Source organism: Charadrius vociferus, unplaced genomic scaffold, assembly GCF_000708025.1.
Source record: "Charadrius vociferus isolate BGI_N301 unplaced genomic scaffold, ASM70802v2 scaffold162, whole genome shotgun sequence".
Taxonomy (NCBI): domain Eukaryota; kingdom Metazoa; phylum Chordata; class Aves; order Charadriiformes; family Charadriidae; genus Charadrius; species Charadrius vociferus.
Genome location: NW_009647236.1, coordinates 2,043,755 through 2,068,500, shown reverse-complemented (window position 1 = coordinate 2,068,500; position 24,746 = coordinate 2,043,755). Strand labels below are relative to the sequence as shown.

At 42.4% G+C, this 24,746-nt stretch overlaps 2 protein-coding genes across 2 annotated transcripts in view; one reads left to right on the top strand and one right to left on the bottom strand.

The window, feature by feature from the left end:
- LOC104281895 (fatty acid amide hydrolase-like) overlaps positions 1–105 on the bottom strand; it is a 16,527-nt gene extending 16,422 nt beyond the window's left edge. The window contains exon 1 of the mRNA XM_009879951.1: positions 40–105. Within this exon, the coding sequence (XP_009878253.1) occupies positions 40–105 (66 nt within the window). The remainder of the gene's footprint in view (positions 1–39) is intronic.
- CHD1L (chromodomain helicase DNA binding protein 1-like) lies at positions 104–23,636 on the top strand. Its single transcript, XM_009879950.1, has 24 exons — positions 104–199; positions 252–348; positions 977–1,089; positions 1,838–1,944; positions 3,211–3,325; positions 4,850–4,881; positions 7,030–7,111; positions 8,384–8,546; positions 8,893–9,048; positions 10,253–10,345; positions 10,789–10,885; positions 12,302–12,375; positions 13,476–13,586; positions 15,166–15,280; positions 15,726–15,879; positions 16,973–17,138; positions 18,525–18,670; positions 19,033–19,196; positions 19,934–20,142; positions 21,224–21,322; positions 22,092–22,162; positions 22,423–22,537; positions 22,786–22,894; positions 23,588–23,636. The coding sequence occupies exons 1-24, from the start codon at positions 104–106 to the stop codon at positions 23,634–23,636; spliced, it is 2,733 nt and encodes a 910-aa protein (XP_009878252.1).
- The last annotated feature ends 1,110 nt before the right edge of the window (positions 23,637–24,746 follow it).

Here is a 24,746-nt window from a genome sequence, read left to right as displayed (position 1 = left end):
TGTGCCTGTGATGGCGGCTCGGTTCGAGTCGTGCCCGGCGGCCTCGGCCGCGCTGGCCGGGGCTTTGGAGGGGGGTCGGCGGGTGGTGGGGCCAGGTCGGGCCATGGCTTCCTGGGCCCAGCTTTTGCCACTCAGCGGAGCCTCAGACAGCGCTGTGCTTGGGGAGCCCGCCAACAGGGCAATGTCTGTGGGCCTCGAAGTGGGGTGATGCAGAGGGGGAATGCTTTAAAGCGCTTTCCGCTGCCTGAAAGGTAGACATTAAAGCCCTTGTTTCAGTCCTGGTGCTAGTTGGGGGTCACTTCACCCGCTCGAGGTGCGTGTTTCCCCAGGGAGGGGAGAGCGGCAATGGTAGGACGGTATTAACGATGCACAGCACTTGAGTTCAGGGACAAGGAAAAGGTCTTGAGAACTCCTGCTTGGCTTGTTTTGTGTTTGTTTTGATGTACTGTGCTCTGTAATGAAGGTAGCGATGGTGGTAGTAGCTACAGTGACCTACGCTTGAGGTAGCTTGGCTTAAGCATAGGAAAGCTGGAAAGCATCTTGGTGAGAAACAATTATTATACGATAGTAGAGTGTTACCGACTTATCCAGGGACATGCTTTATGCTACTGGAAATATTACTTGCATGTTTTAAAAAGCAGCTGGAGCTGAAATCAAGCTGTCTTCTAGGAATGCTAAGTAGTGGCTTAATTACCAGATTTGGTTCCTTGTACAGGCCTTTGTAATGACTTGGGGCATTTTTGTTCGTGCAATTTCCTGAATATGGTTTCATTTAATGGATATGCTGTAACACCTGTGTCTCTGCTCTTCAGCAAGGTAAACCAGCGTCTGCTGAAAACTGGGGTGCTTTTCTTGCAAGGCAGTTGTTTGGGAAGGCCTGGTTGTGCAGGACCTGCTTCTGGTGGCTTCAAGGTGTAACTGTGTATGGAGTGTACTGGATGACTATGTAAATGTAACAAATTGCTTTTATTCCCAGGCATTAAGCTTCGTCCCTATCAAATAGAAGGTGTAAACTGGCTGGTGCAATGCTACGAAGTCCAGCGTGGCTGTATCCTGGGCGATGAGATGGGTCTCGGGAAGACTTGTCAGGTGCGTTTTCTTCTTCTTCTGGAAAATGATCTTTGCCTAATTTAGCCCAACGTTTTTGCAGAATGAAAAGAAAATCACCCTAATGATTGGTCAGTTAAGCAGCCCCATCCTGAAGTCCTTACTCAAAAGAGAGGGCTCATTGTTTCTTTTATTCCTTAATCACTTAAAACCCCTGTTAGGTCCTGAGTGACACTCCAAAAAGGTTTCAGGTTTTTGTAAAAAGATGAGTGGTCATTTTGCAGACATCTGAATGTGTAATTCATAGTGCTTAGAGTTGAAGGGACACAGCCAGTACAGAGAGGAGGATGTTGTTTTGATGCACCTGCAGCAAGATGATTTTTGGGTTTGTCAACATATGGATTAAAATTTACACGTGTAAATTTTTCAGTGTTGCTTTTGTTTTGGTAAGTTTTTAAATGGGTTTCAGTTTTGTTGGAAGATGAATGTTTGTGCTTTGGTTCAGCTGGTAGTATTCAGTGGCTCTTAAATAACAAACTGGTAGTTTTAGAAAGTGATGTATGGGAGGTCTTCTTTTTTGTGAGTGTGGGGAAAGGCCTTCAGAAAGGGGCTCCAGATATCGAGGTCCTGTTTTGTCATTGATGATGGATCTCACTTGACATTCTCTTAGCTCTGCTTTATGTTAGAGAACCTATGGGAACCAGATCAAGAGGGAGACAGTTTATGTAGGTTCAGGCTATTGGGTTTAACACTTTTCTTATTATAAAAAAATATTTTTCTTCCCTTCTAGACTATTTCTCTACTTCTTTATTTGACAACAAAAATAACGAACAAAGAGAAATTTTTGATACTTTGTCCTCTGTCTGTTCTGAGCAACTGGAAGGAGGAACTGGAGAGGTAAGTTTCAACAGTTGTCCAGCTCATCATATTCTTGCGCAGCAAGTTACAAAGATTCTCTTCAAATGGGCTCAGTCCAACAGTTTTCTTCCTTTCAAAATGAAGCAAAGTAAAAAGAGAAGCTACTGAAACACCAAATCAATGCAAACACCACTTGCAGTTAACGTGTAGTCTTTACAATGCTGTGGTATACATGAATTCATCCAATTTCCAGTATTGTCTGACTTTCAGCCCATATGCCCCACTAGCTCCTTGTGTTTTATTGATTTGTAACCCTCTGTGCTCAGCCTCTCTTAGGCAAAATGTGCTGAAGACACCCAGGATTCTGTATGATGAAAAGTAAGACCCAAGTTGAATAGTATCTTTCTTAGCATGCTCACATATGTGTGCAAAATTACATTACATCTGTTCATGCAACCTGTCTTCACTGGTGTGCAATGACTGTGCTGATGGCATGTTTGCTATCCCCCGAATTTATACATCTTTAAGGTGGAGCCCAAAGACTCCTTTAAAGAGGAAAGGCAAAAAGTTGAAGATGAGAACAGAAGTCTGTCTATGTGACTATCAAGTGATGCTGTCTTTCAGTATCTGAAGTCATCCAGGTTACATTCTGAAGTGAGCTGGCCTGATTTGGATAGACTTGCATTTGGAATAGTTAAGGCAAAGTGCATCCCTTTGTTCGTCAGCAGTGAACAGCTATCCAGCAGGACTATCGGGCAAATATCAGTGGTGGGATTAAGTGATGAAAAATGTTGTGGTCCCAACTTTTCCTCGATGGAACTGGTTTTATCTGCTTTTTGACTAAGAGGATAGATTTTTCAGGCCCTGACTTAGACCTGTTTGCTGCAGACATTGTTTGCCTTTATTTTAGTGTGATTTAAGCAAATTCTTTGACCCCAACTGGGCAAACTGTATTCATTCACCTGCTTCTCATGAGCATTTTCAGTTCAGAATAACAGATGGGCCATGAGTCTGGTTTTCAATCATCTGCCTTGAACTTTGAGACCTAGGAGAACGCAGTTTTTCTGGGATTTGTCCAGACCAAAACCAGCAGCTGAGGTGTCAACCTGAGATGCAAATTAGTCAGGAAGGGGTTAGATTCAGAAGCTCAGATCCAGCAACATCTCACAGAAGGGCAGGGTGTTTGGATAGGAGGTTCTCATTATCTGTGCAGTAGCTATGTTTGATAATGGTGTCCAGGGTCATAAACACACGAAAGACTCGGCTTCGCTTACTGTTTTTGCTCTGTCTTTCTCTTGACAACAGGTTTGCTCCAGGTCTTTCCTTTGTGACATACATAGGCAGCAAGGAGGAACGACCCAAACTGCAGCAGAACCTGAAAGAGCAATCTCACTTCCATGCGATCTTGACAACATATGAAGTACGTGATGTCTTTGTCACTTGAAAGGAGGTTTTTTATTGCCTTCTGTACCAGGAAGGTATTGCCTTCACCCAGCTCATGCCTTGTCCTCTGTACTCATCTCTGACCTTCCTCAGTGATTTTCTACTCTGTCACCTATTTCACAAACTGATCTAAGTTGCTGTAGTTTTTATGTCCCTAAGATAATCTAGTTTAACCCCAGCTTTACTGCATAGCTGTATCACACCTTGAGTAAAGAAAACACGCACGTGTCCATCCTTAACTAATGCTAAATGATATCTGCATTGGTTTTGTATGATCCCTTTCAGACCTTTAATAGAAGCATGCGTGTGTGATGTTTATTAAGATTCTATTAATTGGGCAATGCAAGAACACTTAGAAAGAGTTTGCCTTTTTTGTGTCCTCTTCAGCATGCCCTCCTCAGACAAAACTCTCATTCCTGGACTGCAAAATGGCGAGGTTCCTGTTACAACTGATAGGACTTTGGGCTAAATCTGTTCAGAGCTCTTCTGAGAAGGTCCTGTCCTGTTGTAAATGGAACCAACTGCAATAAGGTTGCTTCCTTGGTCACTGCTTTGGACTTCACATGATCTGATGCTTAGTTATCTGGAGCAGGAGAAAGCCCTTATTTTTCTCTTATGAGTCAGTTCCACGCAGGTGTTACTTCATATCAGCACTTTGATTTTATTTTAACAATCTCTTAACAAACACATCAACTTAAAAGTAGATGAAAAACATCTCTTATGGCTCCCTTCTTTTTTTTTTTTTTTTTTTTTTTTTTTCCCCCTTCTGATCTCCCTTTCGCTTTCCCTCTCTTCAAGTATTTTATGGTCTCTTCCCACTGGGCGTTGTGTGACCTGTGCTCACCATTCAGGTATACTGAATCTTTTTCCACATTGCAAAAATGGGAGTGGGTAGCAGTGATAACCCTTGCCCTGAATGTGATAAATGGAGGTGCTCATACTGAAGCAAGTCCAAGAAAGCAATCAACTGTATCAAAATATTCACTTAGCTAGGATTTTTCTTGTCTCTGTTGTTTTTGATGATAAAATTCTGTGCTTTTTTAAGAATTTCTTGAGTGACCTGATTTCCTCTGAATCTGAAGTTGGGCAAACAAAGTCTACACTTTAGAATACTATCAGGTCATTGTGATAGATTAGATTAATCCACTGAAGCCTATGTTTGGTTAGAGTGAAAAAGATTTCGATGCTGAAGGTGCATGGTGTTTCTTACTGAGTGAGAAAGATACGAAAAAATTTACAGAGGTGAAGAGCATTTATGGTGTGTGTAAATTTCCATTAATTCTCTGAGATTCTACTGCTGGTGTTTTGGAAGACGAGTTAAAATGTAGAATCACAACAGCTTTGGTTACAATAGCTGTTGTGCTACGTTCCTCAGGTAATAAGCGGCTTCATTCCACTCCTCTATTCCACCATAGCTTGCAAGTAGACAAAAAGATGTTCTGTTTCTTAACTGGTGTATTAACTTAAGTCATAAATCTTGGTTAATTTCTTTCCATTGCAGATTTGTCTGAAAGATGCAGCATTTCTAAAATTGTGAGTCTGGTTTTAATTTTTTCAAATTTAATTCTGCACGTCTGTCAGCGATTTCTTAAGTGTGTGTTTGTATGTGTGTGTGAGATCCCATGCTTATTTCACAAGAGCCAAGGATGTTCTTTGCTTGTGATTAGAGCTTTGTCTTTACCAGTTTTCAGTGAAGAATCTTTAATGCCAGCTAAGATGTATGGGAGCTTCCCCCAAGGACAGTTTTCAAGCCAGTTAACTCAAAATGATACCATACATAGTGGCTCATAGCAGTACACTAAATACCAGTCGAGAAGACTGATACTTAGAACAGAGGAGATCTTCAAGAGCTTCAGATTATAAAGGTATTAGATGCAAAATTTGCTGAAATTCACCTGCATTGTAGTATCGTAATCACATGCTCATACCATATCCTGAAGTTCATTGCCTCTTGCCACCAGTAAGAACTGTGGAGGGCTTCTGGAGCATTATGCTTTCTAGCAAGACTGATTATACAGCTGAAATTCAGCCTGTGGGAAGTACTGTCATGGTCATGCAGGATTTTACAGTAGCCTACACTTGAAATGGGAACGAGTTTTCATATTTTTTAGTAATAGTGCCAATGCCTTGCAATAGTGATAAAGGCTGTGACAAATGCTGGGGTCAGCCAGATACCATGAACGGCTCAAGATCTCTGTAGTGGCAGAAACCCAGAGGCCCACACTGATATAATTTTGGATCTCCCAGAGCTAGTCAAGCCTGCTATGGGCACCCTGGTGTCTTTCAGCAAAGCACCAGTCCTTTGCCACTCCTGGAAATAGCAAGTTGTGCTTAATGAATGCATCATGGTAGAAGCCAGGCCTAATTAGAGGTAGCCATGGCTATACTGTCCTTAAGTTCCGTATCATATACTGCACTGCTGCATATGATTCTGCTTGTTTTGCAGTTCAGCTCTGTTATGTAGTACCCAAGGAGAGCAAGTAACTAGCCCTAGTATCACAGAAATGTTAACTCCAGTGCAGTTTCCTGCTTCTAAGGCTAGCACAAAAAGTAAAAGCCATGTCACTCAAGTTTCACGTTTTTTTTCCCTCTGGTCTTCCTTCTGAAAAAAAGTGGTTGCTAATCATTTGCACCTTGTCCTGTGTAGGAGCACTTGGAGCACTTTGTAAAGGTGGGTCAAAGTTATGATGTGTACCACCACCACCGCTCCTTACAAGCAGTGTAATCGCACAAATGAGTTGAGCAAGAGCCCTGCTCTAATGTAATGCGTGAGAGATCAGACTCAGCTCTGCACGTGAGCTTCTGCAGTGCTTCACACTGCAGTGTCCCCTCTGCAATTCAGTTGCTGAGCCTGTAGAATAAGAATAATGACATTTGACTGTCCCAGCAATGGAGAACCACTCTTAGATAGCAAAGAGGGGAATGAAGGCAAACCGAAAGGCTGTGGGGAGAATGTAGGTTGCTGTGATTCCAGCTCTTGTGTTTCACTGGGAAGAGAAGCATGTGGGTAAGAAAAGCTGCTTTCCCTTCCCTGCCTACCCATCGGCCAGACTTGACTGCGTGGATCGCTCTGTGATGTGGGAGTTGAAACCCTAGTGATAACCAGGCACAAACACTGAGGGTTGAAAAGATCTGGAGTTTGTATTAAGCCTAGCGGATCTACTAGATAACCACTGATTCTGCAGACTGCTTGGGGAGACACCACATATAGCTGTATAAATCTAGAATAAGTTGAAGCTCCTGTCTTGGGTGATTTGCAAAAGACTTGTAATCACTCTGCCATCACTGCCTCCTGATAGCTGTTGGGTCTTTGCACGGGTACTACGGCCTAGTTTCATGTGTCTTTCCAAATTGTAGACCTCCTTGAATGTTTGACTAACTTGTGCTTACGTCATTTTCCCCATAGTAATGAGGGTGAAGAGAGAAGCAACAAATTCAAGTGAATTTACTTAGTTTTTGTTTCAGAAGAAGTCATCCAGGCTATAGCTAAGAAGCTCTGTTGGCTCTTGAAAAACGATAGTTGTGAATTCCTCCCAGCCCACTTGTGATGTTTGCTTGTTGTTCATGGGGTGGGACCAGTTCAAGTTTATCCAAGCAGAGCCACCACTATTTCAGTCTTTTTGTACTTACAAGAATGAATTGTCAGCCCCTAACTGAATATGCTGTTTTGTGTTTGTTCAGCTTTAACTGGGCTGCCTTGGTTGTAGATGAAGCTCACAGACTGAAGAATCAAAGTTCTCTGCTTTACAAGACGCTTTCTGAGGTAAAATAACTGATCTATCTTCCAGTGTCTAAGGACTTTTTCCTCTTCAATATAGCATGCAGATTCTCTGTTTATTCCTCTAAGTATTTATTAAGCTCTGGGCCACAACCAGTTTCCATCAGAGCTGGAGAACAGATTCCCATATTTAGTGGCAGACAAGTAAAGACCTATCTTCTTGGCTTTGCACGGAGGTGGACAGTATTTGGCACTTATCTCTCATTCTGACTCATTTTTGGGCTTGACATGTTGGAGCAATTTGAGAGACTTTAAAATGTAAAGCAGCCAAACACAGCACTGAACCACAGCTATGCTACTGAAGTAGAAGTCATCTGGCTGACCTAAGACAATACAAAGTGAAAAGAGGCTATCTCCAGCTCTGGGAGAGTGAACTTGCCTAGTTCATGGAACCTCAACTCATGAACTACTGACTGATGTTGTCCCATTTAACGGAGCCACCCTTGTTTATTGAAATTAGGAGATTTGTTTGAGCTTCCAAAGCAGCATGCCGGAGTACAATGAATGCCTGAGTGAAGGCTGCACTTCTTGTCATGGCAATGAAACATGGGCATTAGGTCTGGGGTGGCGTCAGCAACAGTGAACTACAGTACCTTGAAAAATATTTTTTTTTTTATTAAATTCCTGAAAGTCTCATTATCTTCTGAACATACTGTCTATGATATCTGTTTTTCAGGAGCTTTGTAGTCACAAAGAAATAGGCATGATTCACCTTAGCTCTCCTCTTAAAGTATTTTCTATTACCAAACTTGAGTGGAACTTGTATTTTTTGAAAGGTAACCATGTTCCCCAAGTCTCTTGACAGGGATTACTGTAAGCAACATGGACCAGATAATGTTGCTGTGTTTGTCAGAGTTAGCCAGCAAATAGAAATGGAATATAATCTTTTGCAGTTTCATTTCACTGTGCTATTCTGACAGCATTTCCCAGTCATCTCTCATTACCTAACACTGCATCTGCAGTATTGGACCATAGAGTGCGTGGATCTGAGAATTTTAATGGTGTTGGTTTTGCACTTTGTTCTTATTTTGCTTACACTGGCATTCCTTGCATTGGTGCTATCCTAGTCAGTTTGGTGGAGCTGTTTGACTCACACCATACCTTACGTTGGATGGCTTTGGCAGACATTTGCAGTTCTGTGCCACATGTCATCTTTAAGTTAAGCTTGAGAGTGGTGTGGGTGGAGTTGTATATTAAGTAACTTTTAATTCCAGATATTTTCTTCTCGTAATTTTGTTTTGTTGCTGGTTCCTTCAGTTCTCAGTAGGCTTCAGCCTGCTGCTCACAGGCACTCCAATCCAGAACAGCCTTCAGGAACTGTATTCTTTACTCAGCCTTGTTGAACCTGACATCTTTCCTAGGGAACAAGTGAAAGAGTTTGTTGAGTATTACCAAGCGATTGAAAAGGAGAGTGAGCCAGGTCAGTAATAAGCAATATTTTACTTCAATCAAAACCAGCTGTTATCTTGACTAGGAAACAGGCCTGTTGTGTCCTCTTTATTTGCTTTCTTTTAATGCTTACTAGCTTTAAAACAAAGCCACTAAAAGTAATGATTATTTACCTTAATGTAGCTCTTATGCATTTCAGGTATGCAGCTATGTTTTTGTTTCTCTGTTTATAAAATTGGGCTTGAATCATTTCAGTAATAGATGTAAGGCTCCTTATACATTTATTTTGAAGGTATAGTTATGAAGGTACTGTATAAATTCCTTGCATTTAAAGCAGTAATCTCCTCTTTTTTTTTTTTTCCCCTGCCTCTGTATAGCCAAAGAATTGCACAATCTTCTGCAACCATTTTTGCTTCGAAGAGTCAAATCTGAGGTGGCTGCAGAGCTGCCAAAGAAGGTGGAAGTGGTTCTGTACCATGGAATGTCAGCTCTGCAGAGGAAGTACTACAAGGCCATTTTGATGAAAGATCTAGGTAACTGAGGGGTTTGAATCCTATGAGTTAATTTTAAAAAACAAAATTAATTCCTTTGGTAAATCTGGCTGTCTTGTAGTGAAGCAGAGGATACTTTGGCCTGCAGGTCATGCATAGAATAAATGTGCCAAATTCAGTGCTTTGGGCTGCTTGATTTGTGGTTTTAGCTTGGGATAAAATGAGAGACGTGGATCTAGAGCTGAGCTGTTGCAGAGGTAGGGAGCATCAGCTTCAGGATTCTGCTTTGGGCCAGCCTGTAATTAAAAATACTTATCAAAAAGTAAGCCTGCTCCTATCCCGTGTTTTTATGTTCAGACAAAAGGGTGGTACAAGAAATTTTGGCTTTGTGGATCTCTACAAATTTTCCAGTAGAAGCACAGATGCCACAAAGCAAATTTAAACCTACTGTATATAGATATGAGTTGCTTAGGAAACCACAGGGCCATATAGACAATGCAGCCACGGACTCTTACCTTAATGGCTCGCTTCTTGTCACTTCACATATGAACTAACTGTAACAAAGCATCCTGAGGTATGAGAGAGGTATTTGCTTCTCTCTGAATTCCTCCTCTTCCATCTATACATACCACATCACGTGGCTTGCCAGTGCTTATGTGTTATAGGGAAAGTAAAACTGGGGGGATGGAGACCCTTTGTTCTTCTAGTGCTAGCACTTTGCATGAACATCACCAGGCAATCTGAACCTTCTTCTAAAGTCAGCATATGTGCACATATTTTCTCTTCTCCTCAGCAAAATGCAACCCTTCTTAACTTCCTGGTTGCCCGGGAGATCTTGACTGTGCTGTATGAGTTTTTTGGTTGGAAAATTCAAATGAACTGCACCAAATTCCTTTCGCTATCTTTGATTATTTCTAGATCTGTAATCCACTGTCAGAAAAATGACAGTGACCCTTTCCAGGGAGTCCAGAACGTTCCAGGGAGTTTGACAAGGCAGAGTAGTTTTCTTCAGGGTCTTATGTCTAAAGTCTTGTCCAAAAAATGTGGAGGAAATTTTGTTTGGTCCATGAGAACAGATGTATTAGTCTTGAGGTGGAAATTCAAATGCAGATGTAATATGCAGAGAGTGATGCTCCACTGCTGAAGCACTGTAGAGCAGTGCTCAGTATTCAGACACTCCCAGTCATGCCCATTGATGGAGCATGGGCTTTCCTGCTCAGTCCCTTTTCTGTGCTCTTTTTTCCAGATGCATTTGAAAGTGAAACAGGAAGGAAGGTTACATTGCAGAATATCTTAATTCAGCTTCGGAAGTGTGTTGCCCACCCATACCTTTTCAATGGTAAGAAAGCGCTGTTCTGTCTTGAAATAGAAAAAAGTAAGTTTCTTGATTTACACAGTGGTTTTCTATTATTGCTTGGCAGTGCAATGCTTAGAAGCAGCAAGTAATAAACAATGTTGTACTTGAATCATTAGCAGCTGTGAGTTTGTGACCAGTTCCAACACATGACAGTTCATCAATAATGAGGGATAAAGTAGGAGACTCTGTGAAGTCTTGAGTTTCTTATTGCAGGTCTCCACTTGTGCATCTTATCTCACCTAAACAATGAAATCGCAATGCTTTGTGAACCACTGAGGGTGTTCTTTAGAGACAGAGAAGCACCATCACTTCTCAAGCAAGCATCATGGGTGTCTGCTTGGCAACAGTTGGCATGCAGACGCACTGCCACATAGTTGTTACTTGCATAGTATTAGGTCTGCTTCTGAAAATCCTTTCTGTTCCAGGTGTTGAGCCGGACCCCTTTGAGATTGGGGACCATATTGTTGAAGCCAGTGGCAAGCTGTGTTTGTTGGATAAACTCCTTTCATTCTTGTATGCTGGGTATGTCATCTTGGGGTGAGGAAGATAGAGTGGGCTTGACACAGGAAGAAGAGGTAAACGGGGAAGGCAAACTACCTTATTTAGCCATAGATTGAGCAGATACTCATCACAACATAAGCACTGCCCTATTTATTGCATGTTATGACTACCTCAAGTCATTTCAGTATAAGGAGCTGCATTAGAGATGGTAGATTTTTGTAGCTTCCCTTTAAACTTTCTCAAAACACTTCACTGACTCTCTTGCACGCTCTCATATTTGCCATATTTGGAAACTAGGAGAATAATCATGTGACATGGTATTCAGCATATATGGTATGACCATGGATTTCCTGAGAATGGCTTCCAATGCATCAGTTGAGTTCCTTTGTGCTACCATGCCTGCGTTAGCCCAGGAGGCAGAGTGCGTAGCAAATGCGAAAAAGAAATTTGACTGGCCCAAATCCCAAGGATAAGCTGAAATTTCAGCTTTGGGAATGGCATTCAGAATGCCTTGTGTTGAGCTTTGGTGACCTCAGAACCTGGAACCCAGGAACCTTGGGTATTTCCCTCCAGCTCTCAGATGGAAGGCAAATCAAACTGCATTGTATTCTTGTGCAGTCTTTGAAATAGTGCCTCCCACATGACGCAAATTCTACCTTCTCTCTTAATTGGGTTGTGATTTCTCTTTGACTACTTCCAAAGGAAGAGCTTCAGCAGACCTTGGGGAGTTCAGGTATGGTTGTAGAGGACTTTGTCCTTATGCTGTATAGCACCTTTTGGGTGCCTCTCTCTTGAATGACATTGCCACAGGACCAGCCCTGTGCAAATTCTGGACTTGAAAATGCCTGTGTTCTGCTCTACAGTGAAGTCTGATTTTAAAAAGAGCGCTGAGGCCTATAGCTGGGAGGGAGGAAAGGTGATTTCTCTCTTACATGTGATTGTACACAGAGTTTGATCTTTGAGGGTCATTTGCTGGAGGAGAAAATGCTCTACTGCCACAGAGATGCTGATATTACATTTTCACAGCATGTAAGATGCTTTGTAGTGTGTGATTTGAGAGCAGTCTGGCATGGCAGGTCATGTGGTGGCAAAGACCTCATGATGCGAAGTTGAAGGTGAGGACCCTTTTGGACAGGCTCCTTTGGATCCTCACCAGGCTGCATCCAGCCAGCAGCAGAGCTGTGCCAGAGCCTTATTATGTCTCTGTGACTCCAGACATGGCAACTGAGGATGGCAGATGAGGCTGACTGGTTGCATCTGGATGTGGGGCTGAAAATGGGGTGGGGGAATGGGCCGTGACTCTGAGGCTTAGTGTACAGAGGTGATGAGGCCTTGCTACGTAGCAGTGACTGGTTAAGCTATTGTAACCCCTCTACCACTCTGTGAAATGCTGTCACAGTATGTTGAGGCTCATGGTGTCTCACGTTCTTCTTCCAGTGGCCACCGTGTCTTGCTTTTTTCTCAGATGACTCAACTCCTTGATATCCTGCAAGACTACATGGACTATAGAGGTATGTTCTGCACTCTTTGGCAGCAGAGGGCTTACCCAAATGATCTCTGCTGTATATTGTTCTGATTTTGGTTGATCTGCCTGGGATGGAGAAGGGACTGTGTTGTGGATTTATTGCTTCTTAGTAGATAGAAACCTTATTGTTGCAGTGGCACTGTGAATTGGAGGGTCTTGAGTTCAGCTCTTTGCTGTGTTACCACCTGAATGAAATGAGCTGGCTCTTCACTGTTATTCTTCAAAGTAATTTCAGCTTTGGTTCCTCGATAAAATAGAGCTAACAGATGGCAGGGTAGCAATGTTTCATATATACCTGTGTTGAATTATGTACCTGAGTCCTGAAGTAATTGCACAGAAGGCAGTAGGCTTGCTCTAGATTGACTTTGTCCAGCACAAAACACAAATTGAGCCACATTCATACCAGGAAATTAATTTTTGATTAAAACAGTTGTAGGCAGCAGGGCCCCAACATATCTATGAGGGCAGGTTGGATCAGACCATTTTTGGCAAGGTTACCAGAGTGTTCTTGGGACGTTTTCTTTTGTTTCAATCCACATGGCTCCATGCCTACTTAGGATTTCCCATGAAAGAGGCTTTTGTTTGGTGTTTATGGTTTTGGACAACTAATAACACAGGATAAAGCCAAATGTAGGGCCATATCCCATACTGCTTGCTCACAGGAAAGCACACATTCGAGGCCGTGGGAGTTTGCATAAGGAGGATCCAATGGTTGTTGGCCTGTTTTGTGGGGCCAACAGCCAGCACAGCATAGACTGAAATGGGACTGTGTGCTAACGTTCTTTTACTTTGGCTCTGAATTTTCCTGTTGTGTTTCCAAGCAGTAAATTAAATGCTGAGTCTTTGCTTCAGACTCAGCTAAATTACCCTTTGCCGACAGTCAATCTGGAAGTCAGGATCACTACTTCACTTTATATGAGGTTTAGCTAGGAAAGAATGAAAGAGTTGAAGGCAATAAAATGAGAATCAAGGCAGGAGGATTTGGCATAAAAAGATTCGTGACAGCAGTGAGACAATAGAGAATAAAGTAAGAGAGTAAGAGCATAGACAGAATTTCAGAAACATACTTGTTGCTTGTTTGAAAAGGCTACAGCTATGAGCGGCTCGACGGCTCTGTTAGGGGTGAAGAGAGACACCTTGCCATTAAGAACTTTGGTCAACAGCCCATATTCATCTTCCTGCTCAGCACCAGAGCAGGTAAGTAAGGAAAGGAAAGACAAACAACCCATCTTGCCTCTGCATTCTTCTTTTGCTCTTTCTGGCAAGATTTCAGGGAGTTCTGAATCCTGCAGAGCCTGTTCATGTGGGGGATTTTTGAGGGAGACAAGTCACATCCTGAACTTGGGTCTCTCAGCTAGGACATCTGGTTTCTGTGCTTTCCTTTCGGCAGCTGATGCCAAGATACTTTTCATATTGCAGCCACTTGAGTTACTTTTTTTATTCCAAGTCCCATAATGCCTGTCCCTGTGCCAGGTTGAGCTTAAGGAATCTCATTAGCATCTTATTTCTGCAAGCACCAGACTTTAGGAGAGAACAGACTTCCTTTAAGGAAGCTGGTGGAATTGCTTCTCGAGTTTGCTGAACATGGACATGCTCTGTAGCTGGCATACAAACTCAAATGAGAGCCTTTTACCGTCCTGAGACTGCAAAGAACACTATGGGACTGCCATCTGTGTTTCTTCCCCTCTTAGCTCCTCAGGCAGATCTGCATCTTCTACGTAGTTTCAAATCTCCCTGTCTCTCTATTCAAGCAAGGGCAGAGGCAGGCTTGCTTCCAGAGCGGGGATCCACACTGCTTGATCTCAAGCATCACATTTGAACTAAGTTTTTCTTTGGGCTTCTGGTCAGACTTTCCTGGATGAGCCTGGCTCCGATGATGCTGCAGTGGATTGAGAGGATATGTGGAGAGACTGAAGAGAAGTGCCTAATGCTAGATGGTTGGAATAAGTATGCCTCTCACCACAGTGCCTGAATTCTCCCTGCCCATGTCAGCCAGACTTAAAGTTGTTTTTTACTGCACATTGCTACATCTGGCCAAAGCATCTTGTATTCAGCTGGGAACGGGTGTGCTAACAGTATTTCCATCGCTGTTATGGACAGAGATTTTCAGGTGCATGACTGTCTCCACTTGCAGGGATGTTCTGATTACTGTGAAGAGGTGCTTGGCACGAGCTGGAAGAAGTGTAAGGCAGCAGGCTCCCCCCTCTTTAACTACAGTATGTAGTCACAGTAGTCGGTGTTAAAAAAAATATAATTAACTATTATTTTTCTTATGTTTTCATTCCATGAGAGCCCAGACTCCAACCTCAAACTTTTAAGTCATATAAATACTTAGGCTCTGGTTATTGTATAGTTGGGCCTGGTGTTTTCCACTGTTTCAGCAGTGTTGCTTCTGTGCTGCAGCCAAGTCATGATTTGGGCACTCCATTGTAGCCTCAGTGAAGCCAGTCCTTGCTGGGTTAATCTCCCTGCCAGCAGAAGAATGTCTGTGTTCATCAGCCTTGACGACCAGTCCCTTTTGCATTGGTTCACTTGCGTCCTATCTTTTTTGACTACATTGCACAGTACAGCTTGGTTTTGGGCTGCTGCAGGAAGCTGGAAATGGAAGGCTTACCCATCTCTTTAGATCTTCATGAGACTTAGATTTGGGGTTGAGGGAGGAATTGAAGTAGATACAGTTGATCAGATCTGACAGAACCTTGCATAGGTTAAATTCTCCAGCTTCTCCTTTATTTTCTGCTGGTGACAGTTTTGTAACCTCCTTCTTCGTTTGTAGGTGGAGTTGGCATGAACCTGACAGCAGCAGATACAGTTATTTTTACCGATAGTGATTTTAATCCACAAAATGACTTGCAAGCAATAGCAAGAGCGCACCGGATTGGGCAGAACAAGTGAGAAATGTTGCTACTTCTGGTTTAGTTGCTGGCTCTCTTGGTCTCTCAGTATTTCTTTCCCTATCCATAGGCAATGGAGGGTTAAAGTACAATAGATTGAAGATCAAAGAAGGAGAGCACAGAGGATTTTATGTCTTTGTTTTCCTGTTGCAACCTCGTGCAGTCTTGTCCTTGTCATGTATCTAGGGTGGGAGCTTTGTTTATCTGGAGGAGGAGAAGAGGAAATCTGGAGGTTTGCCTGCACTTTTGCAGTGAGCATTTCTTCTGTGTCAAGAAGCAATTGTATCAGCATTACATTTCTGCTGATTATTATTGTTGATTTTGTTCTTGCTTTTTTTTCCCTGCCAAAGGAGTGGGTGAAGGGGCTGTGTTCCATGCAAGGAAACAGCTTTAGTGCACCTCAAAAGAAGAAAATAATAACAATTTTCTTAAACTTTTCAAGGCCTGTAAAAATTATCCGCTTGATTGGGCGAGATACAATTGAAGAAATAGTCTACCGAAGAGCTGCTTCTAAGCTCCGGCTGACAAATGCCATTGTAGAAGGGGGTCACTTTGCTCTGGGAGCGCCCAAGTCTCAGGGAGCAGCAGAGTTACAGGTAAAATAGAGCTATAGCCTCAATTTTACTCCAGTAATGTCTTTAGAAATGTCCCAGAGTGTTTCTGTATTTATGCCTGATAGGAACCTAGCCAAACACATGTCTTGGGGGAGATGTACATTGACATGACAGCTTTTGGATGTCTTAGGAACCAAAGTAACGGTCCAGGTCCAGACAAGATTTGATGTTTGAAGATAGTTTTTACAATTTTGAGGTGCATCCATTGTTGGAAAAGGGTGTGTTTTCTTGGAGAAGAGGGGAAGGCAGAACCTCTCCTTGTTTTACTTGTTTATTTTTAATTATAACAGGTCTAAAGTGGAAGCTGACTCATTGTTTCTAGAACTTATCTGTCTCTGGGGCTTTCCTCCCACAAACAGAGCTGGTGATAAGTACTTAGTCAGCTTTTGGTTTCTAGTCTGAAACTCAGTCAACCTTCTGTTGACTTCTTGGCAAATGTAGTGTCTCAGGAGTCAGGGCACGGTTTATAATTCTGACCTGAAGGCTGAGGTCTGTGCTGAGAACCTGGGTTGAAAACCTCAAGTGACATTTAGGGGAATATCCCCCTATGTGCAGCTAAACCTGGGAGAGGTTTGGAATTAGTGTATCCTTTCCCCCGCCGCCTCCCCTCCCTGCCCCACCAGCATGTATCTCAGCAATTATGGTTTCCATGGGAGAAGTGGAACTGAGCCCATAGGAAATTCCATGCTGATATTTTTCTCCCCACGGATTTTTGTGGTATTTAAGCTTTTGTTTTAAAGGAGTTGGGGGCAAAAACAACCCCGGTCTTTCTGGCTATGAAGAAAGCTGCTTATATGCAGTTAGTACTATGCTCTTTTGTCATTTAGCCCTGGAGAAAAATGACTGTTCAAGTCTGGATGAATTATGTTTGAGGGAGATATGTTGTAGGGGCCTGTTCCATCAGGTGTTGGAAGAACTAAGCACGTTAAAACTTAAGTATTTTGACAGGTAACACTAAGGCTTAGATTTCTCCACTCATACATCCTTTGCATTTAAGCCTGAGAAGCTCAAAACACTGGGATTGGCATGGCACTAAGAGATATTCATATTGAACTTCCCCTTCTCTTTCTTAAAGCTGAGTGAAATCTTGAAATTTGGCTTGGATAAATTGCTGTCCTCTGAGGGGAGTACGATACAGGATGTGGAGCTAGAAAACATCCTTGGAGAGACAAAAGGAGGGAAGTGGGTAATGGATGTTGTGCTGCCACACAAAGAAGACAGCGAAGAGGAAGATACAGAGAGTAAGTTAAGAATCTAAATACGTATGAAATGCATGAATTTGCGTGCTTTTAGAGAAGGCTTCCCAGGCAGGGGTGGCATTTTTCAGGCAACAAGAAGAAAAGTGGGCTTGTAATTGAGTGGGTGACTTGGATTTTGTTTGTGGCTTATCCACAAACTTTACTTCTGAGCCTTTATTGGTCTTTTTCTTCTTTTTGTGTCCTTATTTGCCTATTTGTAAGATAATAGTAACAATACTTGCCCAGTTCAGTGGCTGGGGGGCTGAATTCCTTCACATCCTTCGAATATTTTGTGACCTCAGATGAAATTTATGAGAAAAGGGGAAATATTCAAGTTGCAGATGCTGTTTTTCCCACAGAGAACCATTAAGATAGATCTACAATTTTAGAGATATAACAGTAACTTAAGGAAAGGCTGCATAGCAGGTCTTTTGTGTTTATCTCCAAACAAAATATTATTGACCATGAAAATTACAAGTTAAAATGACCTTAAAAAATTCCAAAATGTGAGATAAGAAATGCAGAGTCATGGAGTCTCAGCAACTAGAACAAACCTACTGTGTGTTCAGTACCCTACCAAACCAGGGCACAGTCCAAATGTCATACAATTGTGGTTAGTTTGTCATAGCCCCATGGTATATGAGAATGAATTCTAAGGATACGTTCCCTCTTCTGGTGTCATGGTGAGAAAGACTGAATTTCTGGTTTGAGTACACAGCAGCACTTAAATAACAGATCTGTGACTGAAGCAGAAGTACGGCCCTGCAGGTTAGGTATTGTCTGTCTTGCAGCAGTTGCCAGCAACAAGTAATTATTTGCTGAGAGTTAGCAGTGAGTGATATTTTCTGTTGGTAACTTAAAGAGGAGCAGTGGTACCACACTGTATAATAGTTATTGGGAAAATAGCTCACCTGATGAGCAGTAACTCTGGGCTGCCAGAGTTCTGTGCTTTTATTTTGTTTGGGAGCTCAAAAGCAAAAGTTTGCTGTTCCTTTACAAGAGTTGCCTGTAACTAGGTAGCAAAGCTAAATGGATTTGCTACTAGCAGAGATGGAATGACCAAAGAGAACAGCGTTGGAGACACAACTTAAAATAGTTAATTGATTGAAATAGGAAGAAAGGTTCTTTGCCAGTATAAATGACTTAAAAAAAAAAAAAAAAAAAAAAAAAAAAAAAAGCAAGCTTTTGCCTAAGGAAGCAAATCTTGATTTCCTTGTTTCCACATGATGCTGACAGTGGTCATACAAAAAATGATGAAAGCGAACATCTTTTTCTGCTGAGGGTAGAAACCTTGTCACAGAGAAGCTGAATTTCTTTGATCTCACTAGACCTTTTAGGTGTTAGTGGCTTTCAGTTCCATTTTACGCTTTTTAATTATTTTTTTTAAAGATCACATGTATGTGTATGAAGGCAAAGATTATTCAAAAGAACCCAGCAGAGAAGACAAAAGAGCATTTGATCAGCTTTTGGATCTTCAGAAAGCCTTGACTGAAGAGAACAGTAAGGAAGGGAGAGCTCTCCGGAACAAAGCAAACGTAAGACAAAAGACATGACAAGGCGCATGATGCTATTTCATTTGCTTGTGGAAAATGAGACTGATAGTTTTCTCTCTGTACCTAAAGCTTGCAGAAGGCCTGTTAGAAGATTTGGATGTCAATGTAGTAAAGTTGGCTCTTGAATCTGAGGGCTTGACAATTCAGCAATTCTGAAAACAGATCAGAGATATGACGTGCAGGACACTCATGTAAACTTAGGTCACAAAACCACATACTATGTGACAATTGGGATGTGATAGTTAAGACCTGTAGACAAATTGCAAAGGAGTGTAGGTTAAGGTGGGCACCAGACAGCTTTTAGATGAGCAGTTTGTTTCCATTACATTACTTTCTTTCTCCAGGCCCTTCTCACAGGCCTCCAGGAACAGTCAACCAGGAGGAAGCGTTTGTTGAGTGCAGAGGAGCTGGAGGCTAGGAGGAAGAAGCGCCAAGAAGCAGCAGCAAAGAGAGCAAGGCTCATGGAGGAAAAGAAGAAGGCAAAAGCAGAGGCAGAACACAAAAAAAAGTATGGTTTGTACTGCATCTACTACTTGTAAGCTGATGTCTGTTACACTGTACTCAAGAAATATGTGCCTGATTGACAAAAACAAGTTGTGCTCTGTATACACTCTGGCAGGTGGGGCTGGGGATGAGGAAAGGAGAAGGTGACTAAATGGCAGCAGGCCACCCTCATGAGAGAGTTAACCTCATACATCAGGATGTTTCTCTGTGTGTGTGCTTAAACTGCGTAGTGTAGGGATGTGAAGGTGGGAAAAAGGCTCAAGGCCCTAGCAAGGGTTCTTTACCCCTGAATACACTGCCTGACTTCACATCTAATTTAATACATAGAGACTGGCCTGAATAAGAACCCCATATCTGAATGTACAGCGAGCTTTTGGGAGAAGCTTTCTCAAATGTCACAGTTGGCCCCTACATATTGGTCTGACATCTGTGACTCTCTGGCATGCGTCTTAACTTTCTCCTCCTTGCTTCCTAGATGTTTTTCCTTTTCACCACTCTAAGTAGCCCCTTGCCCTTTGTCATGTGCTCACTTTTTCCCTTTCTGCAATTGGCTTATCACACTGGCATGTGGCTCTTAATATCACAGATAACAACTGTCGTAAACTTTGTGCCGGTCTAAAATAGGGAAGAGGAGCAGAGGCAGCGCAGGTCTGGGTCTCCTGTGTTTCACTGCAATGATCTAAAACCAGGTGTGTGCCCCCCACCTTTGATTTTCATCGAACATCATCATCTTTGTTTCAGGATGGCCTGGTGGGAGGCAAATCATTACACATCTACCTGCCTTCCTTCAGAGGAAAGTGACTCTGAAGAAGAGTTTGAGGAGGATGAGGCTGGTCTGAATGTGGATTTAGATTATGAAGATGCAGACCTGAACTGTATCAAGTACGTCATGGGAGATGTCACCCACCCCAAAGCAGAAGAGGAGGATGCCATCATTGTCCACTGCCTAGGTGGGACTTACAACAACAGGAATGTTGTTAGGCGAGGTGGACAAGGGGGCTGAGTTGTCCCTACTAGCTCAATAGTTTGTAGTTCCCATCCAGACTGAAATAATTTGGATTTGAGTCTGGCTTAATCTTGAGTGGTGCAGAGGCAATACAGCCTCTACTCCGCCGTGTATAACCCACACAAGTACTAGGTAAGCTGTATATGGGTTTTTTCATGCCTTCTCCGGATTTATGGGTGAGCCTCTTGAAAGGTGCCAGTATGGGTTGAAGTTTTATAGCTGTGGCCAAGTGAGCACAGTTCCTCTTGAGAGCAGTACCTTTTGTTCATCCCATGGAGGCTGTAGGGATTAAACTGAGATATTGAAAATCATCTCCCTTATACAGTCAGCAGAGAGGCACAGGCACTTCCAGAGGCTGAGGTCAGAGTTTCTCCATCTCGGTGCTTGTCTCTCAGCCCTGACAGTACAGAGGCTCTAGGCTAGCTAGTCTCCTAGTTTAAGGACCTCTGTTAAGACACTAAAGCTGAGGGAGAGAAATTCACCTTACAGAGTTCCTCCTGAATCAATATTGGAGCTGCTCTTTGACCAGCGCTATAGCAGAACATTATAGTCCGCTTTGGTTTATGTTAAACTCAGCACAAAACCTCATGTTTAAAGTGGAAATGCTAAATAAAAGTGAAAGCCTGCAAATAACAAACATCTAGTTGTGGGAAGCCCAAGGCACCAATCTGGAGACATACTAGGTGCATACTCTGTGCACCTATATGCATATATGTGAGGATACTGACAGGTTTACATGCTTGATGCCATGGTTAGTACTTGTTTGAGCATCCTCAGTGGACACTAAGAAGCAATTCTTCCTGCAGAGTTTTTTCAGGGAACTGTGACAAGTTTGTTTTTCTCAAGGGCTGAGGTTTATCCTGTAGGATGGTCCCTTGAGTACTGGTTGGCTTCAATTCGTGTGTGGTTCCCATAACTGTTTTTGATAATCGTTTGTTGCATTTGTACAGAGCGGGTCCCTTTCACGCAGGGGTGGTCTTCAACCTCACTTTCTAAAAGGAGTCTAACTTGTCATTTTATTCTAGATGACTCCGGCCGCTGGGGAAGGGGTGGTTTATTTACAGCTCTGGAGGCTCGTTCTGATCAGCCAAGGAAAGTATATGAGATGGCAGGAAAGATGAAAGGTAAGAGATTAAAACATGACCTTAGGCCAAGATACTTGAAAGAGCTTAAATCCCACTGATGTTGCAGGAGTGAGGTGCCTGGATACCTTGAAACTCATTTTTTTTCCTCTTTCTCTAGATATGTGCATCCCTAGCTCTGAAAGTAGTAATATAGCGGGTGCTTTGACTTGACTTGTTTGGAGTGTGAGAACTCTGCATAGGGGTTGGTGATTCCAATCCGTGCTGGAATCATAAAAAAAGAAAGAAAAAATCAAACTTGTTTGTTATTCATGGGGTCGTTTTCACTATATAAGACAGAGCTCTGCATCTTCTGTCAAAGTGCTTTTAAGAAGGATGAAAGTCACCTCAGGCAGTACTCAGTTGAGCCTTTGGTTCCCTCCAAGCACTAATCTTCTTCTGAGCATGTATTAGCAGTTTTGAACTACCTGCAGCTGGTGAGGAATGCATGTCTTACTGTTAGGTGGATCTGTTGGGTTTTTTTTTCTAATTTCCTAGGAGATGCTTTCTTCTTGTTCCACTGTCTCTCTTTCCATTTGTGGTCTTTAACTGGGACGTGTGTGTGTCTTGTGTGTCTCGGCAGGTGGGGGGTAACATCTGTCTTGCTTCCCTGGGCAAAGGGACTGACCCTGCTGAAACCATCATGAGGAGATAAAGAAAGCCAAGGAGAATAATACAGAACGTGACAATGAAATCACTGCTGCATTGACTCACTGTTGACTCTCCAGGACTGATTTTTTTTGTTGTTGTTCTGTTCTTGTTTTCTGGACAGACCTGGAGTTAGGAGGAACCCTGTTGTTCCCCATTGATGATAAAAAATCCCGGAAAAAAGGACAAGACTTGGTGAGAATGAGAAGCTCTCCTTTGTGTTGCTCTGTACACGTTTTTGAAGCTGTGTGAAATGAACATTATGTCTTTTTCCCAATAGTAATGGCACTGAATACTGAACACGGCTAAGCTGCAGTTAAACATTAGAGAAAAGGAGATCTTTTTCTCATTTATTAAAGCTAATAGTCAGTAATGCAGTTTTCCAGCATCTGTCACTGTGTCTCCTTGTGCTGTATATAGACTCCATTTCATGTTTTTGTGTGTTTTCTCCTTAGTTGGCCTTGATTGTAGCTCAGCACCGAGATCGGTCCAACAACTTGTCTGGCATTAAGCTGTCTGCTTTGGAAAAAGGCCTGAAGAAGATTTATTTAGCAGCCAAGAAAAGGAATGGTAAGCGTTTGTGCAGAAGAACAGTGAATCTTTACATGTGTGATTGCACCTAAAGATGATGACCAATTTCCACCTCTCTTGTCAGTGTTTTATCTGAAGGGAAGTAAGAGTGAGATCTCTGTGGCAGATATGTTGTGTTCCAAAACATTTTTTCTGTTCTTGTTGAGTAGTTTGAAGTCCTTATCTAGATTGCTTTCTTTGTGTATCTCGTCCTAAAGCACGTGCACTCTCTGTTCTGTGCTTCTCAGCGACAGTGCATCTTCCACGTATTGGGTATGCAACGAAAGGTTTCAACTGGTATGGTACCGAACGGCTCATCCGAAAATATTTGGCAACACGGGGTATCCCCACTCTTATGTATCCTTTTGTAGTATGTCTTATTTTGTTCAAACTCTAACATTGAAATGATCCCCTAAATACCTTGGTGATTACAAATCAAGGAAGCAAAGCAAGGCACGGATGCCACAGTCCAGCTAAAAACTTGGTTTCTCCGAGTTTGCTGTCATCCAGGTACTCATTCCACTTGCCATTTTAGGTGATAATGACAGATTAGTGTGATTCAGTGTGCCTGTCAGAATTTGTTAGAACTAGGTGCTAGCCTTCTGTTGACAGCCATCAACTTACCTGTATATGCCACATCTGTGGGTGAGATGACTGGAATTTCAGAATAACCAAAGTGACTCAGAAAGTAGCCAAAGTGAGAACGTAAAAAAAGCATTACAATGTTCCACACAAGTGATAACCTGCTTCCTTGCCTGAACATGGTGGAGTTGCTGTGCGTTAGGACAGGCTCTAAAAACAAAACAGCTCACTGCTTTCACCTTCCAGGAAAGGAAAAAGAGGTTTACAAGGAGGCTCTGTTCTATCACTTCTCTAGGACGACGTGCATTTGCTATACTGCCACTGCCAGCAATTCTGTGAAACCAAAAACATGAAACAAAGACAATAGCATTCAGAGCATTCTGCCTCCTTCCTTGGTGAATCTCTTAGTGGACATGTTGTCTGGCATTCCTTGACACTTGACAGCATTTCCTTGACACATCTTATTAGATACTACTTCCCCAGGAATAAAAGCTCCTCTTCAGCTTCACAACCGTAAGCCATGGAGATGCAGTAACTTCATTGAGAAACATGCGCAAAAAGCCAAGGATCTTTTCAACATCAGCGCAGACAGTCTGTATGCGCCCACTTCAGAAACATGGCTTACGCAGCCGTTATTCATTCCTGTATCTCTCTGCCTTTATTGATCAGAACGTTTACATATTGTCGATGGCTCTGGAGAGGAATGAGACTGCTTCAGAGTTCAAAGAGTCTTTGGATAAGGATGTTGGCTCAATCCCAGATCTGTTTTGGAGATGGAAAATTAAACTTTCACCGATGGTCAGTTGTTATCCCTTACATTAAGTTATCGCTAGTGCTTGGAATACAGTATTGTTTAGCCATATTTTTTCCTTCTCTTCAAATTTCATCCCTTGTCTCGCTATACCTGTTTTCAGTCAGCTTTTTAGTGGTTACCTGGGACTCTGTGTACATGCCCACATAGGCGTCTCAGTGGAAAGAAAGCTGTCTGCATTAACAATACTGCATGACAACCACTTAATATAAACTTTTTATACTGTTCCATTTCCCCAGAAGTCCATTTGACTTCCATTTGTTCAAATGTAAAATTTAGCCACATAAACACGTGCTTACAATCTAGCAAAATCCTGACCAGTATTCTTGGCAAAGATGTGCAAGGCTGCCAAAATTTGAGACTGGCTTTATAAGTGACCCCTTCTCCCACAATTACTTTTTCATTACACAGTTCTTTGTTGCAGCTCTTGGGCAAAACCAGTTCCTTATTGCTGTCCAAAAAGCTGTGTGAAAGGTTCCATGACCCTTTGATTCACTTTAAGGAAATCTTAATGCAGAGGTTTTGATGTTGGCTTTACTCTGTTGCAACAGAACTTTCCTGTTTTTTTTCATTGTTGGCACTGTTGGCTTTAGCATATTTTTTTAGGGTTTTTTTAGTACAACCAGGCAATAGTAGCTCTCCTAATAAGTGTTTTGACCAAAGAGACTGTGAGGTGCCAAACTTAATTCAATTTAAAGTTCAGCTTCTAGTAGGAAATCACCCCACAAAGCAGTGGAAAGTATGGCTTTAAATATCTAATTGCCAACACACATCTCATTGGCTGCATTTGTGCTGCCTCTGTAGCACGATCTGGTT